The sequence below is a fragment of the Centroberyx affinis genome, unplaced genomic scaffold, assembly GCF_046629955.1.
Source record: "Centroberyx affinis isolate AG114_WGS23_722 - 3 ecotype Tasmania unplaced genomic scaffold, CSIRO-AGI_Caff_v1 ptg001998l_1, whole genome shotgun sequence".
Classification (NCBI taxonomy): domain Eukaryota; kingdom Metazoa; phylum Chordata; class Actinopteri; order Beryciformes; family Berycidae; genus Centroberyx; species Centroberyx affinis.
The window spans coordinates 155001-172500 of NW_027280342.1; the positions used below are offsets into that span (position 1 = coordinate 155001).

The window sequence follows — 17500 nt, forward strand, 5'->3', positions numbered from 1 at the left end:
TCGAGCCGCTGAGCTGTCAGCTGACTGCTGCCTTGCTCAGCGGCTCCTGGACATGTGGAGCGGCGCTGCAGACCTGTTAGCACAGTAAATTAACAGCGTTTATTTAAAAGTGTTAACTCGGTTTGTCTGTTATTCCTACAATCCAGTGATGACATCATCAGCGTGAGTCTGTCTGACCTGTCAGAGTGAAGACTCGCAGGTTCAAGTCTCTGTTTGAAGGCTTTGTCTAGTCCAGTTCAGTCCTAGTCCAGTTCAGACATTTAGCGGATTTCATCCAGAGTGAGTCACAGCGAGCGCAGCAGGAGAATCGTTTCATTTCCCGGATCTCCCAGTAGATCCGGGATGTGACATCATGTTGACGGTGTTTCCCCCGCAGGTGGAGCGCATCGTGGACAAGAGGAGGAGCAGGAAGGGCCGGACGGAGTATCTGGTCCGGTGGCGAGGGTACGGCGCCGAGGGCGACACCTGGGAGCCGGAGAGCCACCTGTCCAGCTGTGTGGTTTACATCCACGAGTTCAACAGGCAGAGAGACGGCAGCTTACTGCGCTCCACCCGCAGCGCCCCGAACCCCAACCCCACCCCGGCCCTGAACCCCGCCCTGAACCCCGCCCCGAACCCGAACCCGAACCCTAACCCCGCCCCGAACCCTAACCCCGCCCACAAGCCCCCCTCCAGGCCGCAGCTGGCCGGCAGCAGTGTAACCGCAGACTGTGCCGCGGTGAAACCGGACCGCGGCCCGGTCGACGCCCGGCGGCCGCCGTTCGGCCCGAGCGGAGCGGCGGTTTCCAACAGCGGTCTGATGGCGGCGTCTCTGGCCGGCGCGGCCCGGCGGAGCGTGGATCTGGCCAAAACCGGCATCAAAATCCTGGTTCCTAAAAGTCCGATGAACAGCCGCGTGGATTCGGAGGAGTCGCCCAGCGAAGCGGCCCACAGCCTGGAGCCCGGCGCCCAGGAGGCCCACCCGGTTCCTCCTGAGGTCGCCCTGCTGGAGAAACCCGCCGGCGTCCTGCTGGGGCCCGGGGAGGAGCGGGCCCGCATGGGGACCCGCCCCCGGACGCTTACCCAGAACCCCCTGCGGCCTCCGCAGGTCCCCATCACGCCCGCTGCTATGCGCTCGCTCAACGGTACGGGACGCTTTTTATTAAGACACATTGAGCCAGATCAAGATCAGGGAGCACTAGTATCTGTGTGTGTGTGTGTGTGTGTGTGTGTGTGTGTGTGTGTGTGTGTGTGTGTGTGTGTGTGTGTGTGGAGGGGGAAGGGGGGGGTGTACAGGTTAACTTCAGTCGTCTCAGCGCTGCTTCTGGCTTCTTCAGCTCATGACATCATCTCTTTATTTTAACTTTGTTAAATATGGAAGTTTATTTCTGTGTATTTCCATCGTTGTGAAACAGACCAGTCAGTGATTGGTCCAGAGGGAGACGGATGTTTCCGTGTGTTTGTCCCTGCTGCTCAGTATCTTCTTCCCGCTTCTCGTCTCTTCCCAGGCGGCTCGGCGCTGATGGAGGCCGTAGCTGCCAACGGGACGTCCGGCACGCAGAGCGCCGCCGCCTCAGCGGGGAAACGGCGTCTGGAGGAACGCTCGGCCTTCGATAAACGTTTACGATTCAGCGTCCGGCAGACGGAGAGCGCCTACCGCTACAGAGACATCGTGGTGAAGAAGCAGGACGGCTTCACCCACATCCTGCTGTCCACCAAGACCTCCGAGAACAACAGCCTGAACCCCGAGGTTAGGCCACGCCCCCAAAACACTGAGCCACACCCCAAAACACTGAGCCACACCCCAAAACACTGAGCCACACCCCAGAACACTGAGCCACACCCCCAAAACACTGAGCCACGCCCCCAGAACACTGAGCCACACCCCAGAACACTGAGCCACACCCCCAAAACACTGAGCCACGCCCCCAGAACACTGAGCCACACCCCCAGAACACCAGTTACAGCTGGGTTGAACACTTGTAATAATAACTTACACCAGTTGCTGGGTTTAATACTGTAATACCACTGCAGTACTGATGCAGGACCATTACCATGGTTACACTGTGGTACTGATGCAGCACTGTTACCATGGTTACACTCTAGTACTGATGTAGCACTGTTACCATGGTTACACTGTGGTACTGATGCAGCACTGTTACCATGGTTACACTGTAGTACTGATGCAGCACTGTTACCATGGTTACACTGTAGCACTGATGCAGCACTGTTACCATGGTTACACTGTGGTACTGATGCAGCACTGTTACCATGGTTACACTGTGGTACTGATGCAGCACTGTTACCATGGTTACACTGTAGTACTGATGTAGCACTGTTACCATGGTTCCACTGTCAGCAGCCATCTCATCCCTCCTCCTCCTTGGCAGGTGATGAAGGAGATCCAGAGCGCCATGGCGACAGCAGCATCAGACGACAGTAAGCTGGTGCTGCTCGGCGCCGTCGGCAGCGTCTTCTGCTCCGGCCTCGACTTCCTGTACTTCATCAGACGACTGACGGACGACAGGAAGAAGGAGAGCATCAAGATGGCCGAAACCATCAGGTACCGTCGGCCGATAAACGCACCGTAGGACCGGCTATATACGCCCGATCTGTATCTAAGCCACGCCCCCTTCTGTCGGCCAATAAAATCGTCAGACCCCCGGGGAACCCCGCAGGTCGTCTTTTCACAGGAGGCGACACTAAAGGTCCTGTCCTGCCAGTAGGAGCAAAACCAATTAAGTCAGTGAATGACAGACATTTGTGTTTATAGGGCTGGCCCTATAAACACAGTGTGAACATGTTACTTTGGATGAAACCCATGCGGACAACTTTGTGGGTAGTAATGTGGGTTCTATGAAGGACTTTATACTGTAGTATAGTAGTTGGGTCATTGAAAATATATTATTGCATATACTGTGCCAATTGATTTCATGATGGGGGTTATTTATGTCTATGGGCCATTTGTCAGATCTGTCTTCTGATGTTAGGAGCCTGTATATTTGAGCTAATAATTTTTGAGGTTTGAGGGATTGCAGCTTTAGATATAGGGGGGCTATGATTATTAAAATTTCTGATGTTAAGAAGAAGTCTTTATGACGACTTCTAACTGGATATACTGGAAATGGCAGTGGTCTGGTATGCTATATTTTCTTTGGATGAGGTCGAAGGTCAAAGCAAGCCATCACTGAATAAATGCCCCAGGCTGGTTAACTCCTCTCTGGTTCCATGTTGGAAACTGAATGGGTTTGTTGTTAATTTGAAACATGGGATTGTGCCATAATGGAGTATGGGTGGGAGGGGAGGGGCTGTGGTGGAGAATGTCATTTGACTTCCACCAAGCAGTTAGGGTGGTATCGATAGTAATATTGTTCTTGCAATCTCTATGTTTTTTTTATTTATTTGTCTATGAATGGAAGATTGTTGACCAGGTTGTTTCTGTCCTGCCAGGGTGGATTTGGGCTGCTTGTCCAGTGCCGGATGAACAGTAACTGATTTGAAAGGAAGTAGTAGAAGAAGTTAGGGGCTCCTAGTCCTCCGAGTTGCTTCGGTGTTTGGAGAGTGGATTGTTTAATTCTGGGTTTTTGCTTTTTCCAGTAATATTCTGTGACTGCACTAATAAAGCCAGGGGGTGGGGTGACGGGGGTCATGCTAAACAAATAATTGATTTTCGGGGGGATGTTCATTTTTACTGTAGATATTCGGCCAATCTGGGATAGAAGGGATAGAAGTAATTTGTTCCACCTTTCTAAATTGCCTTTTATTTCTTGTAACAAGTAGACATAGTTGAGTTTGAATAATTCGTTTAAATTTGATGAAATGTGGATTCCAAGGTATTTAATGGATTTTGCTGTACGTTTGAAAGGGGAGTCCCCGACCTCGGCTTCCCAGTTGAGTTTGGTTATAGGCGGAATCTCGGATTTTGTCCAGTTGACGAGTAGCCAGACACCCTGCTATGGTTACTGGTCAGATTATGGACTGATAGAAGAGAGGATGAGGAATTTGTGATGTATTATAGGATATCATCTGCATACAGACTGATTTTATGGTGACATGACTTTGATTGGATGCCTGTGATGTTGTCACATTGCCTAATGGAGGAAGCCAGGGGTTCAATAAAAAGTGCAAACAGTAGTGGGGATAATGGGCATCCTCGTCAAGTACCTCTTTGTAACTGGAATGGTTTTGATATATGACCACTGGTTATGACAGATGCAGTTGGTGAGTTGTATAGTGTTTTTATCCAATTGATGAAATATGATCTGAATCCAAACAAACAAACACCTTTTCTGCATAAAGGGATGCTGTAATGAAGGGTGGATGTTCTGGGGAGGTGGTGTTGTAGTAGTTGATTAAGTTAAATAATCTTCTTGTATTGTCTGAGGAATGTCTCCTCTTAATGAAACCAGTTTGATCTGTGTGTACAGGGCTTCAAGCAAAAAAACATTCTGAGCCTGAAATGTTCCTGACTGATGGTATTTCTCTATAAAACTAGTCCAATAACAAGAACAACGAAAACAATTGACACATTTCTGTGCTGAATGAATATTCAACACAGTATTATTAATCTATAAACCTAGTGCAATAAGGAGAACTGTGGAGGCCCCAGGGGTCACCTGGTACAAAAAAATGATGCAGAAATCAGTGGGCACAGTTTTCTTACAATTTCCTCCTGAACCTGCCCACAGATCAGTAAACCATGCGCACAGATTTGTAATATCTACGTTGATGACATCACAGAGGGACTTCAGGCCGATATACAGTGAGCCAGAGCCAATACACACAGCTGGGCAGACATACAGTGAGCTGTAACAGCCATTAGGCACCTCGACCATATGTGAACCATAACCATTGACTGATCACATCAGTAGGTCTAATTTATGATCCGATGTGTGTTTTGGTGACAATATGAAACCTATTTATCCCTATAAATCATGCTTGTAGAAAAAGCATGTTAATTCAATTTTGTATGCAACTCTGTGGGCCGCTGTGGTTTCCCTGTTTGACGTTATCAATATACATATTACAAATCCGTGAGCACGGTCTACTAATCCACGGGCATGAGTTAGGACTCCGTGCGCACTGATTACTAATTAGAGGGCATGGAGCCGTGCGCGGTTTACCAATCGGCCCGGATGGATTTCCACATCAATTATTTTTTTCTTACCAGGTGACCCCTGGGAGCTCTGTAGAGAACAGCCAAAGCAATGCCACATTTTGATGCTGAATGACAACTGTAAATAGTGAAGACAGATCAGGTTCAGAGCAGCAGCTGGACCTGTCTCTCAGGTGTGCTCAGATATCAGAGTGTTGTGTCTGGACTGACTTCATGTGGAAAGAGACTTTCTCTCTGCTGGTTGAGCTCACAGTGCAGAACAAACACCTGCTTCCCTTCATCTGTCGCACCAAGAGTCAAACGCTTTCCCGTCTCCATCCGTTTATTCAATCCATACCTATCTCTGTTAGTGTTTGTGTTTTCCTCCTGTCTCAGTGACACTGTTTCTCCACCAGCTTTCAGAAACTTCCTTTCCATATTTCAGCTGTGCTACACCACGGAGTCTGTGCTACATTGTGATAGAAAGTAGCTCGCTGTTCATTGGATTAAAAAAAAAACTTAACTCGCATTCCATTGGTAAATGTAAAATATTGCTTTGCTTCGCTGAATATGATTGGATAAAATGCATCAAAAACAAAAACCCACGTGGAGTGAGTTTTTTTTTTATAATAGAAAATAGTTTGTGACTCTAAAACTTCCATATAGGCACCTGGCCGGAGGTCTTTAGCCCTGTGTGTATAAGTGATGAGATAACGAACTCTAGTCTAATTGATAAAGCTTTGCTTATCATTTTTATGTCTGTGTTAATTAATGATACGGGGCGATAGCTGGAGCATTGGGTTTGGTCTTTGCTTGGTTTTGGAATAAGTGTGATATAGTGTAGGGATGCCGCGATCGATCGGCCAGCAATCGGAATCGGCCGATATTCAGTATAAATATGAGATCGGAGGATTCCGATAATGCGGTCTGCGGTCTGCAGGCTGTCCGGAGCTGAACTGGATCACGGTCCAGACCCTAACAGAGGAGAGGCAACTGAAAAGTCTAATTTCTCTCTCTCTTAAGAACATTCACTTACACAAAAACAAAGACTGAAACAGATATATATCTTCAGAGGGAGTCTCCATTTATTTAACTGACTCAACAACACAGTCTGGTGCTTCGGTTTCTCACTAAATCCTGCTGCTGCTGCCTAGAACACACGTGGCTTTGTTTACATAATGATCAAGTAAATAGAGGTAGAAAAAAAGAAAATGTGGATACTTTTTAACCAGGACTCAATTTGATGGATGAAATGTATGTAAAATGGAAACTGTTAGACCTGTAATACTGCTACACCAGCTGCTATAACAAAACAAAAAATCGGTTTGGCCGATCGGTATGGGCAGATATGGATCAGAGGCGATCGGCGATCGGCGGCAAAAAGCGTCATGGGGGCGTCCCTAAGGCAGTGTCCCTTTGTTCCTGTGGGGGGGCAGAGTGGCACTTTGATAAATTTCAGATATTACTTTGAGGAGCAGCGGTGACAGAAGGGGCCAGAAGTGTTTGTATTGTTCTGCAGGAGATCCAGCTGGTCCAGGTGATCTGTTGGGGATCTGGTGAAATGCTTTGGTGATTTCCTCCAGGGAGAGCGGTTTATCCAAGTGTTCTGATCGGGTTTTTGTTCGTTTTGGTAGGGAGACGGTCCTCAGAAATGCTTCGGCGTCTTCTGCTGAGTTCTGATTTGGGGTATAAAGATTTGAATAGACGGATCTGAAAGAAGAATTGATTATGGAGGGATTTTGAGTTAAACTGCCAGATGGGTCTAAGATTGAAGTGATAAAAGACAGTGTTGAAGACATCAAGCAGAATGAAGTGATCAACAGTGTGGAAACAGTGCTGAGCTCTAAAAGAACAGAAACTGAGGATTTCCCTGCATCAGTGTGAGGACGGTCTCAGTGCTGTCGATAGGCTATAGGATCAATAAGCTATAGGATCAATACGCTATAGGATCAATACGCTATAGGATCATTAAGCTATAGGATCAATAAGCTATAGGATCAATACGCTATAGGATCATTAAGCTATAGGATCAATAAGCTATAGGATCAATAAGCTATAGGATCATTAAGCTATAGGATCATTAAGCTATAGGATCAATAAGCTATAGGATCAATACGCTATAGGATCATTAAGCTATAGGATCATTAAGCTATAGGATCAATAAGCTATAGGATCAATACGCTATAGGATCATTAAGCTATAGGATCATTAAGCTATAGGATCAATAAACTATAGGATCAATAGAGTATAGGATCAATAGACTATAGGGTCAATACACTATAGGGTCAATACACTATAGGATCAATAAGCTATAGGATCAATAAACTATAGGATCAATAGAGTATAGGATCAATAGACTATAGGGTCAATACACTATAGGATCAATAAGCTATAGGATCAATAGACTAACAGGATAGATGAAGTAAATCAGATGGAAGCTTCAGGTCAACATCTTCAGTCTGAATGAACAGCGCTGTACTGGCAGGGCATTGTGGGTAACGGCGGCTCCTCCTCTTCCTCAGGACCTTCGTCAACACCTTCATCCAGTTTAAGAAGCCCATCGTGGCGGCGGTGGGCGGGCCGGCGGTCGGCCTGGGCGCCGCCCTGCTGCCGCTCTGCGATGTGGTCTGGGCCAATGAGAAGGCTTGGTTCCAGACGCCCTACAGCCTGCTGGGACAGACGCCCGACGCAGGCTCCTCCTTCACCTTCCCCCGCATCATGGGCCCCGCCGCGGTCAGTTCCTCCACCTCCCCTCCTCCTACTCCTCTTCCCTCTCTCCTCCTCTTCTTCTTCTCTCCCTCTTTCCTCTCCTACTCCCCTTCTCCTCCTCCTCCCTCTCCTTCTTGTTCTTTGTCTTTTTCCTCTCCTTTCCCTTCTCCTTCTTCCCTCTCCTCCTCTTGCCCTCCTACACCTTACTCTTTTTCTTCTCTTCCTCCTGCTCCTTGTTCTTCTCCTTTCTCCCCCTCTTCCATCTTCTTCAATCCCTTCCCCATCATCTTCTTCTCTTTCTCCCTCTTCCATCTTCTTCAATCCCTTCCCCATCATCTTGTTCTTCTCCTCTTTCTCCCCCTCTTCCATCTTCTTCAACCCCTTCCCCATCATCTTGTTTCTTTTCCTCCTGTCCTCCTCCTGCTGGAGGTGTGGCCTAAAGAACTTCTTCAGTCTGGTTTCAGTGGATTTTTAGTCACCCAGACAGAATAAAGTACAGGAGGAAACAGAATATTTGAAATGAAAAGATGTTTGTCCTTCAGAAACCCAGATCAGCAGCAAACAGCAACAGGACGCACTGAAGAAAACTAGAACAGAAACTAGAACAGAAACTAGAACAGAAACTAGAACAGAAACTAGAACAGAACATCAAACACTAGAAGAGGTTCAGCAGCAGAAGGTAGAGACAGATGCAGTGTGCGGTTCTGTTCGGTCCGGGTCAGACTGTTACAGAGAAGAGAGAATATGAATCCAAGAGTCCATGTGTTAGAACAGCTGGAAGTCAGCTGGTTCCACACAGAACAGGATAATGTTCCAGGATAATGTATTACAGTTTTTCACAGTTGCTTACACACATTTTCTGAAACTAGAGCTCATTTCCTCAAAACTCTAAACACAAAACCACAAACACAAAATTCTAAACTCCACAAATCTCTGGCAAAATGAAACACTGCATTCAAAACCATTTCATCTCTTTTCAAAATGTGATTTTGCAATAAAATGACAAACAACCGACTCCACACTGATGTGCTTAACGGAAAACACTATTATGAATATCTCATCAGTAGCTTATGTCTTTTGCATGTTCAGAGGTAGACTCGTGCACAGCAGCCTGCTGTAAAAGGCTGTTACAGTATACAGTGATATAGTAACTCACAAATACTTTATTTCAATCACAAATACTTTATTTCAACACTTGAATGTGTTGGATGTGTGAAGTGTTCTACATACAAAACACAGTGCAGTAGGAGAAAAACAGAAAAAAGGCTTTTCTGTAAAAAAAAATAAATCAAAATTGAAAAAGGATTAAAAAAAAAAATGAGGCTGCATCCTGCCTCCTGATTGGTCGGACAGCTCGTCTGCATCACAAGCTGTTCACACAGACTGGGCGTCTCTCAGTTCTGCTGAAGATCTAAAACATGATGTGATTGGCTAGGGTACAAGAATATTTCTATTTTTCAATATGAAATGACACATTACTGTAACATAGGCCAACCATCACTGAGTAGCACAGGCCTACTGATATGTAGGACTACTGCTGGTACTACTACTACTACTACTACTACTACTACTACTGCTACACTATACTGCAGTATAAAGAGCAGCAGCGTGGTGCAGACAGGAGTCTACTTGCCTGTTCTCTGAATGTCTGGATGATGGAAGCAGCAGTGAAGCTCAGGCTGGTCTGGACTCTCTGCCCAGACTCCCTCATGCACTTTGGTTCACCACGTGGTGAACCAAAGTGACCCGGATCTCATCTGAGATAACTGCTCTCCTTGTCCCTGTCCTCTTCCTCCTCTCACTGTCACTCCTCTTCCTCCTCTTCCTCTAGCTCTCACTGCAACATTGTTCTCAGAAACAGCAGAGCTCACCTGAGGTCTTTTCTATAGAGCTAAAGCTCTGATGTGTGAGTGAACAGTTCAGATATCAGTGTTTATATGTGAGATGAGAGGATGAGGCCAGTTGGTAAATGAACTTTAGCATTTGGGATGGCAGTGCTTCCAAATGAACACATGAGATTTTAGTTTGTGAATGTTGAGCCTCATGTAGAGAAGAGAGAAAACTACATTACTGTGTGTCGTGTTTTACAAAAAGTGACAGAGAATTACAAACTGAGTGAAAAGCAGAAAATGTGCTTGTAGGTTTGCAGACTTGGTTTAGGGATTTGATTCATGAGTTTCAGGTTCCAGTGTTTGTGTCCCAATTCCAGTTTTAGTGTGTAAACAACTGTGGAAAACTGTGATATGTTCTATTGGGTTCCAGACTCATATAATAATGCATGAACATGTTGTGCTGTGTTCTGTTGTTCCAGGCTAACGAGATGCTCCTGAGCGGCAGGAAGCTCACGGCGCAGGAGGCCTGTTCTAAAGGCCTGGTGTCTCAGGTTCTCTGGCCTGGAACCTTCACTCAGGAGGTGATGCTCCGCATTAGAGAGCTAGTCTCTGTTAATTCACTTGTAAGTCATCCATCTGCTTTATTTAACACCATCACACCAGCGTCATGTTCTCCTGTTCCATCACAACACACTGGAACCTTCAGCAGAACGTCTTCTGCTCTCACACATTTCACTCAAATCAAATCAAAGTGAAGCAAATACAAAATAATGTTTGTGTTGTATGTTACAAAGTAAAGTCACTGTGCAGTCAGTCATTTCCTGTCCGTCTTCTTCTCCTCCTCCTCTCCGTGGGGCGGGGGGGTTCTCCTTCCCGTCCTGCAGGTCCTGCGGGAGTCCAAAGCTCTGATGAGGAACACGAGCCGCGGCGCCCTGGAGCAAGCCAACGAGCGCGAGTGCGAAGCCCTGAAGAGGGTGTGGGGCTCGTCACAGGGAACCGACGCCATCCTGCAGTACCTGCAGAGGAGGATGGACCAGGTTTAGAACCGGCAGGAACCACGAGGAACCAGACCTGAGAACGAACCGCTGACTCAGCAGATCGGTGGACCGAACGTGACTTTGAGCTCATCTGCACCGGAACGGTTTAAACCGGTTCAGATGTTTTTCTGTTTTCTCTGAGTGGAACTTCACTCAGACGGAGCTTTTGCTTTCAGTTTATTTGTTTTGTCAGTAAACAGATTAAATTATAATTCCAGTAACATATTCCTCATATTCCCAACATTTAAGATGACTTTCTTCATGTAAAAAGAAGATTCAGAAAGGATATGAACTACAATCACCAGGTTTTGTAAACTGGGACGCTAAACGACTGTCCTGTCTCTGCTCAGTGAACAGCTGTGGTTCTCTGTGGTTCTCTGTGGTTCCACCAGTACAGCTCACTGGTAGATGTGGACAGACTCCAGTATGAACTGGTGGATCCAGCGGTCTGGTTCCTGTTCCAGCCTCGCTGCCTTCAGACTAGTCTCAGTCACATAACTGTTTTCTGTATTATATCGTCTGAATCATGGCACAGTATTTTCCTATTTGTAGCCAAGCTGATGAACTGTAAAACCTGTAAAGTTTTTTAATCTAGAGTATACTGTGGAAAATAAACTGCTGAGAGCAGGAACGTGATGTTTTGGCTTCGCTGCAGTTATTCTGACTAGATCTGAAATACTGAAATAAACTGTGGGCTGGAGGACGTTAAGCACAAATCAAAATATGTTTGGAGAAAAAGCTGAAGAAAAAGGAAAGGAGTTGAATAACGGTTTGTGTCAGGCTGCAGGATTTGGATTAAAACTAGTCCAGATACAAAATCACTTTACTTTTCATACCAGAGTTCCTGGCAGGTCTGGAAAGGGAATTTGATCATTTGTAGTTCTTGAAAAGTTTGGGAATTTTCACAAAGCATCTGGAAAAGTATGAAAAATATTTTTTTGTTCTGAAACATATTAAATGAGAAATTTAATGTCATTGTAGGCCTACTGGCTTTTTGCATATCGCCATATCTATTGTTCATGTCTGTTCTAACAGCAGCGATCCAACCAGATCGGTTCGTATGTTTAATTCCTGTGTCGCAGAACCGGACCGCCTGCTGAACCGCACACTGGATTTACTGCAGACTGAACTGACGACTGTGATTCACCTAAACATCTTATAGAAGGAACTTTTCTCTTCAAACCTTTACTGACCCACAGAAACAACAGCCACACAGTTACAGCAGACTGAGATTTATCTACAAAACTCACAGACCTTCGCTTTCTACTGAACTCTTCATTTAGTTTTAACAGTAAAGTGTTTCAGTAGTTCGATGCGGTTCCAGCAGACCTGCGGGTCGTCCGCCGTCAGGGCGGACAGCCGTCGTTGGCGCCGGTTCCCATGAAGAGGCGGTAGTTCTGGTTGTGGAACAGCAGCAGGCTGTAGAAGTTCTCCCCTCCCTTCAGGAAGCCGTGTTCTCTGTCGCCCCACGAAACCGGACTGTCCGCGAAGCCGTGGACCGTCAGCGCCGCCCAGGACGGTTCAGCCCCGTCCCAGCTCCGCCTGAGAGCCGGAGAACAGCGTTAGCCCCAGACCCTCCGGCCGCTCTGTTAAGGGAACACTCGCCATTTTTTAACCAATCTCCATATATTGGTCCCAAAATTCACAGTTCCAGTAGACAGACAGGTGCCGTCTCAGAGCATGTTAGTGAGGACCGACACATGGACATGAGGTTAAAAAATGGCAAAGTGTCCTTTAACATCTGTGGCTGGTAGGTTCCTCTGCTCCACCGGTCTGTCGGGTTCAGGGTGTCCTCAGCTAGAAATCTAGTTGGCTGGTAAAACAGTGGAAATGGCTAGTGGATTTTAGGATGTACCAGCTGCTGTGGTTTCCTTGCTGTGTGATCCTCATCTTCTACTAGCCTGCAGATGTGTTCAGGTAGCCCACCTCGTCTTCTACTAGCCTGCAGATGTGTTCAGGTAGCCCACCTCGTCTTCTACTAGCCTGCAGATGTGTTCAGGTAGCCCACCTCGTCTTCTACTAGCCTGCAGATGTGTTCAGGTAGCCCACCTCGTCTTCTACTAGCCTGCAGATGTGTTCAGGTAGCCCACCTCGTCTTCTACTAGCCTGCAGATGTGTTCAGGTAGCCCACCTCATCTTCTAATAGCCTGCAAATGTGTTCAGGTAGCCCACCTCATCTTCTACTAGCCTGCAGATGTGTTCAGGTAGCCCATCTCATCTACTAGCCTGCAAATGTGTTCAGGTAGCCCACCTCATCTTCTACTAGCCTGCAGATGTGTTCAGGTAGCCCACCTCATCTACTAGCCTGCAAATGTGTTCAGGTAGCCCACCTCATCTTCTACTAGCCTGCAGATGTGTTCAGGTAGCCCACCTCGTCTTCTACTAGCCTGCAGATGTGTTCAGGTAGCCCACCTCGTCTTCTACTAGCCTGCAGATGTGTTCAGTTAGCCCACCTCGTCTTGTACTAGCCTGCAGATGTGTTCAGGTAGCCCACCTCGTCTTCTACTAGCCTGCAAATGTGTTCAGGTAGCCCACCTCATCTTCTACTGCAGATGTGTTCAGGTAGCCCACCTCATCTACTAGCCTGCAAATGTGTTCAGATAGCCCACCTCATCTTGTACTAGCCTGCAAATGTGTTCAGGTGTTCAGGTAGCCCACCTCATCTTCTACTAGCCTGCAAATGTGTAGAGGTGTTCAGGTAGCCCACCTCATCTTCTACTAGCCTGCAGATGTGTTCAGGAAGCCCACCTCGTCTTCTACTAGCCTGCAGATGTGTTCAGGTAGCCCACCTCGTCTTCTACTAGCCTGCAGATGTGTTCAGGTAGCCCACCTCGTCTTCTACTAGCCTGCAGATGTGTTCAGGTAGCCCACCTCGTCTTCTACTAGCCTGCAGATGTGTTCAGGTAGCCCACCTCGTCTTCTACTAGCCTGCAGATGTGTTCAGGTAGCCCACCTCATCTTCTAATAGCCTGCAAATGTGTTCAGGTAGCCCACCTCATCTTCTACTAGCCTGCAGATGTGTTCAGGTAGCCCATCTCATCTACTAGCCTGCAAATGTGTTCAGGTAGCCCACCTCATCTTCTACTAGCCTGCAGATGTGTTCAGGTAGCCCACCTCATCTACTAGCCTGCAAATGTGTTCAGGTAGCCCACCTCATCTTGTACTAGCCTGCAAATGTGTTCAGGTGTTCAGGTAGCCCACCTCATCTTCTACTAGCCTGCAAATGTGTAGAGGTGTTCAGGTAGCCCACCTCATCTTCTACTAGCCTGCAGATGTGTTCAGGTAGCCCACCTCGTCTTCTACTAGCCTGCAGATGTGTTCAGGTAGCCCACCTCGTCTTCTACTAGCCTGCAGATGTGTTCAGGTAGCCCACCTCGTCTTGTACTAGCCTGCAGATGTGTTCAGGTAGCCCACCTCGTCTTCTACTAGCCTGCAAATGTGTTCAGGTAGCCCACCTCATCTTCTACTGCAGATGTGTTCAGGTAGCCCACCTCATCTACTAGCCTGCAAATGTGTTCAGGTAGCCCACCTCATCTTGTACTAGCCTGCAAATGTGTTCAGGTGTTCAGGTAGCCCACCTCATCTTCTACTAGCCTGCAAATGTGTAGAGGTGTTAAGGTAGCCCACCTCATCTTCTACTAGCCTGCAGATGTGTTCAGGTAGCCCACCTCATCTTGTACTAGTCTGCAAATGTGTAGAGGTGTTCAGGTAGCCCACCTCATCTTCTACTAGTCTGCAAATGTGTAGAGGTGTTCAGGTAGCCCACCTCATCTTCTACTAGTCTGCAAATGTGTTCAGGTGTTCAGGTAGCCCACCTCATCTTCTACTAGCCTGCAAATGTGTTCAGGTGTTCAGGTAGCCCACCTCATCTTCTACTAGTCTGCAAATGTGTTCAGGTGTTCAGGTAGCCCACCTCATCTTCTACTAGCCTGCAGATGTGTTCAGGTGTTCAGGTAGCCCACCTCATCTTCTACTAGTCTGCAAATGTGTTCAGGTGTTCAGGTAGCCCACCTCAGCTCCTCGATCAGCCGGTAGATGTCTTGTGGCAGCAGCAGGCCGGTGACGGTGCAGCTCAGGCTTTGGCTCGGCAGAGTTCGAGGCTCCGGACAGACGAACGTGGACAGGAAGCCGGTGGAGTCGTCGTTACTGGAATCAAACCGGCGGCAGAATTAACGAGACAGAACCACACCGCCCCGGGGCACAGTTCACTCAGACAGACCACTCTGTTTGGTCTGAAGGAATCTTCCCTGTCTGACCGCGCTGTTAGGAGGCGGGGTGATGTTTCTACCATGGTGATGATGTGGTGATGATGCAGTGATGATGTAGTGATGATGCGGTGATGATGTAGTGATGATGCGGTGATGATGTAGTGATGATACTTTCTCACTAAATGGTTTACATTTCCCCCGGCTGACCGGCTGTGTGTGGATGTTCATGTTGACACCAGGTGGAACTCAGGTGATTCTGTCTATCTGACCTTTGACCTCCTCAAAGGTCAGATAGATTGTTGGTGAGCTGGGATGTAAACGTAGACGGGACGGAGTCTCACCAGCTGGCCTCGACCTCCACGGCCCCCAGCCACTCCAGGAAGCCGTGCGGGTCACACGACTGCGGGTCGGAGGTCGGGGGGGCGGGGCACGGCAGGTCGTCCAGGCGGCGGCGGCGGACCTCAGGAGAGTGTTCGCTCCAGTCGAACCGGGACAGGAGGCTCCGCAGGGCCTCGCCTCCCGCTGCGGGACACGGCACGGGTCAGCTCACAGGGGCATTATGGGTAATGTTGAGGACACACTGAAGTCTGTCCTGGTTCGGACTGAGCGGGCACTAATTATTATTATTAATAATTAATATTAATTATCTGCAGTCCTGTGGATGTTTACAGGAGGCGGGCGTTACCCGGGTGATGTGACAGCAGGAAGTCCGTCTGGAGTCGAACTCGTGACTTCAGGCCCGTCAGGAGCCGCTGGAAGCCCCGCCCACCTGGAGCCATGCTGCTGTCCGTCAAGTCCACAGACACTACTGCAACACACACAGTACTACTGCAGTATTACTACTGCAACACACAGTACTACTGCAGTATTACTACTGCAACACACACAGTACTACTGCAGTATTACTACTGCAACACACACAGTACTACTGCAGTATTACTACTGCAACACACACAGTACTACTGCAGTATTACTACTGCAACACACAGTACTACTGCAGTATTACTACTGCAACACACAGTACTACTGCAGTATTACTACTGCAACACACAGTACTACTGCAACACACACAGTACTACTGCAGTATTACTACTGCAACACACACAGTACTACTGCAGTATTACTACTGCAACACACAGTACTACTGCAGTATTATTCAGAATACTGCAGTAGTGCTGCAGACAGGATGTTAAATCGAGTTCAGAGCCTGAAACTGTCCTGAAGCTCTGGAGAGTTCAGTGAGACGTGATGATGATGATGATGATGATGATGATAAACCAGTGGCTCCCAAACTTTTTAAAGTCCTGCACCCCCTCAAACACTCGACCTCCTGCTGTGTCCCCCTCTGTCTCCACAGAGGGGGACACAGCAGGAGGTACATGTTGACATGTTGGTAACCCTGCTACAAAAAGGAAGTACCATAAAACTTCAGTTAACAGCCTGAGCTTTTACTTGCTTCAAACACTGAACTCAACCGGCCTATATATGGGACAGGCTCTGTGTGGGACAGGCTCTGTATGGGACAGGCTCTGTATGGGACAGGCTCTGTATGGGACAGGCTCTGGATGGGACAGGCTCTGTATGGGACAGGCTCTATGTGGGACAGGCTCTGTATGGGACAGGCTCTGTATGGGACAGGCTCTGTATGGGACAGGCTCTGGATGGGACAGGCTCTGTATGGGACAGGCTCTGTATGGGACAGGCTCTGGATGGGACAGGCTCTGTATGGGACAGGCTCTATATGGGACAGGCTCTGGATGGGACAGGCCTTTAATTCCGGCTTGTAACTGAGACCGGCCTTTATCTGTCAGGACCTGCAGCCTCACCCGGCCAGTGAAAGCGACTCAGCGTTTAATTGAAGTTTTACGGTAACAAACATAAAGTCTATATGAAGACATGACATGTTATTAACGATTTATCTCTTTATTCAGCCTGATAAAAAGCCCGGTCATATTTGGTCGGTTAGGTTTAGACATGAGGAGTGAGATGGATCAGGGCCAGAGCCAATCAGAGGCAGAGTAGGGCTAAAGATCATGTGACTGCCGACTGTTAATGACTGAAGTGTTTTTTCTAGTGTGGGTTTATGTTTGACACAGAGAGGTACTACAGATTATTTTTGGCGTCCCCCTGATGTAACTGCGAGTCCCCCTGGGGGTCCGCGAACCCCACTTTGGGAATAGCCGTTTTAGCCGTTAGCCTTTATGCACAGTTTGTCCTTCAGGGCTTCTGTAGCCCAGGAGCTCTGCTGTGTGTGTTGAGCTTTCTGTCGCCCTCTGGTGGTCAGAAACAATAAACCTGAACAGACTTCCTGTTCTGTCCCGGTCTGTCCCGGTCTGTCCCGGTCTGTCCCTCTGTCCTCCTTCATGTTTCTGAAGCCTGGAAACATAAAAACATTCTGATCTCTGAACTTTATTGATCATCCTGCAGCTCTCTGACCGTATCGACCGGAGGATCGGGGGAGGCAGGCGGACCGCTTCCCCGACACGCCCAACACCTCATAAGAGTCTTTATCCAGAGACAGGACCAGACCACCTGCAGACAGACAGGTGGAGGGACAGACAGGTGGAGAGACAGACAGACAGACAGGTGGAGGGACAGACAGACAGGTGGAGGGACAGACAGACAGACAGACAGGTGGAG

The 17500-nt window shown here is 47.9% G+C and overlaps 2 protein-coding genes across 5 annotated transcripts in view; one reads left to right on the forward strand and one right to left on the reverse strand.

The window, feature by feature from the left end:
* Positions 1-11920, forward strand: part of cdyl (chromodomain protein, Y-like) — a 12480-nt gene extending 560 nt beyond the window's left edge. Inside the window, exons 2-8 of one of the 4 annotated variants that reach the window (XM_071530907.1) lie at positions 377-695; positions 777-1133; positions 1488-1729; positions 2370-2542; positions 7597-7807; positions 10095-10238; positions 10500-11920. In XM_071530907.1, coding sequence (XP_071387008.1) covers positions 377-695; positions 777-1133; positions 1488-1729; positions 2370-2542; positions 7597-7807; positions 10095-10238; positions 10500-10658 — 1605 coding nt within the window. In that variant the 3' untranslated portion in view covers positions 10659-11920. Of the gene's footprint in view, positions 1-376; positions 1134-1487; positions 1730-2369; positions 2543-7596; positions 7808-10094; positions 10239-10499 lie in introns of all 4 variants that reach the window. The other 3 variants (XM_071530905.1, XM_071530904.1, XM_071530906.1) reach the window with 3 other exon arrangements.
* The window catches only part of rpp40 (ribonuclease P/MRP 40 subunit), a 9271-nt gene continuing 2276 nt past the window's right edge, over positions 10506-17500 (reverse strand). Inside the window, exons 4-9 of the mRNA XM_071530908.1 lie at positions 17297-17392; positions 15546-15668; positions 15202-15382; positions 14664-14798; positions 11982-12194; positions 10506-10631 (exon numbers count right to left, since the gene is read on the reverse strand). Coding sequence (XP_071387009.1) covers positions 11999-12194; positions 14664-14798; positions 15202-15382; positions 15546-15668; positions 17297-17392 — 731 coding nt within the window. The 3' untranslated portion in view covers positions 10506-10631; positions 11982-11998. The remainder of the gene's footprint in view (positions 10632-11981; positions 12195-14663; positions 14799-15201; positions 15383-15545; positions 15669-17296; positions 17393-17500) is intronic.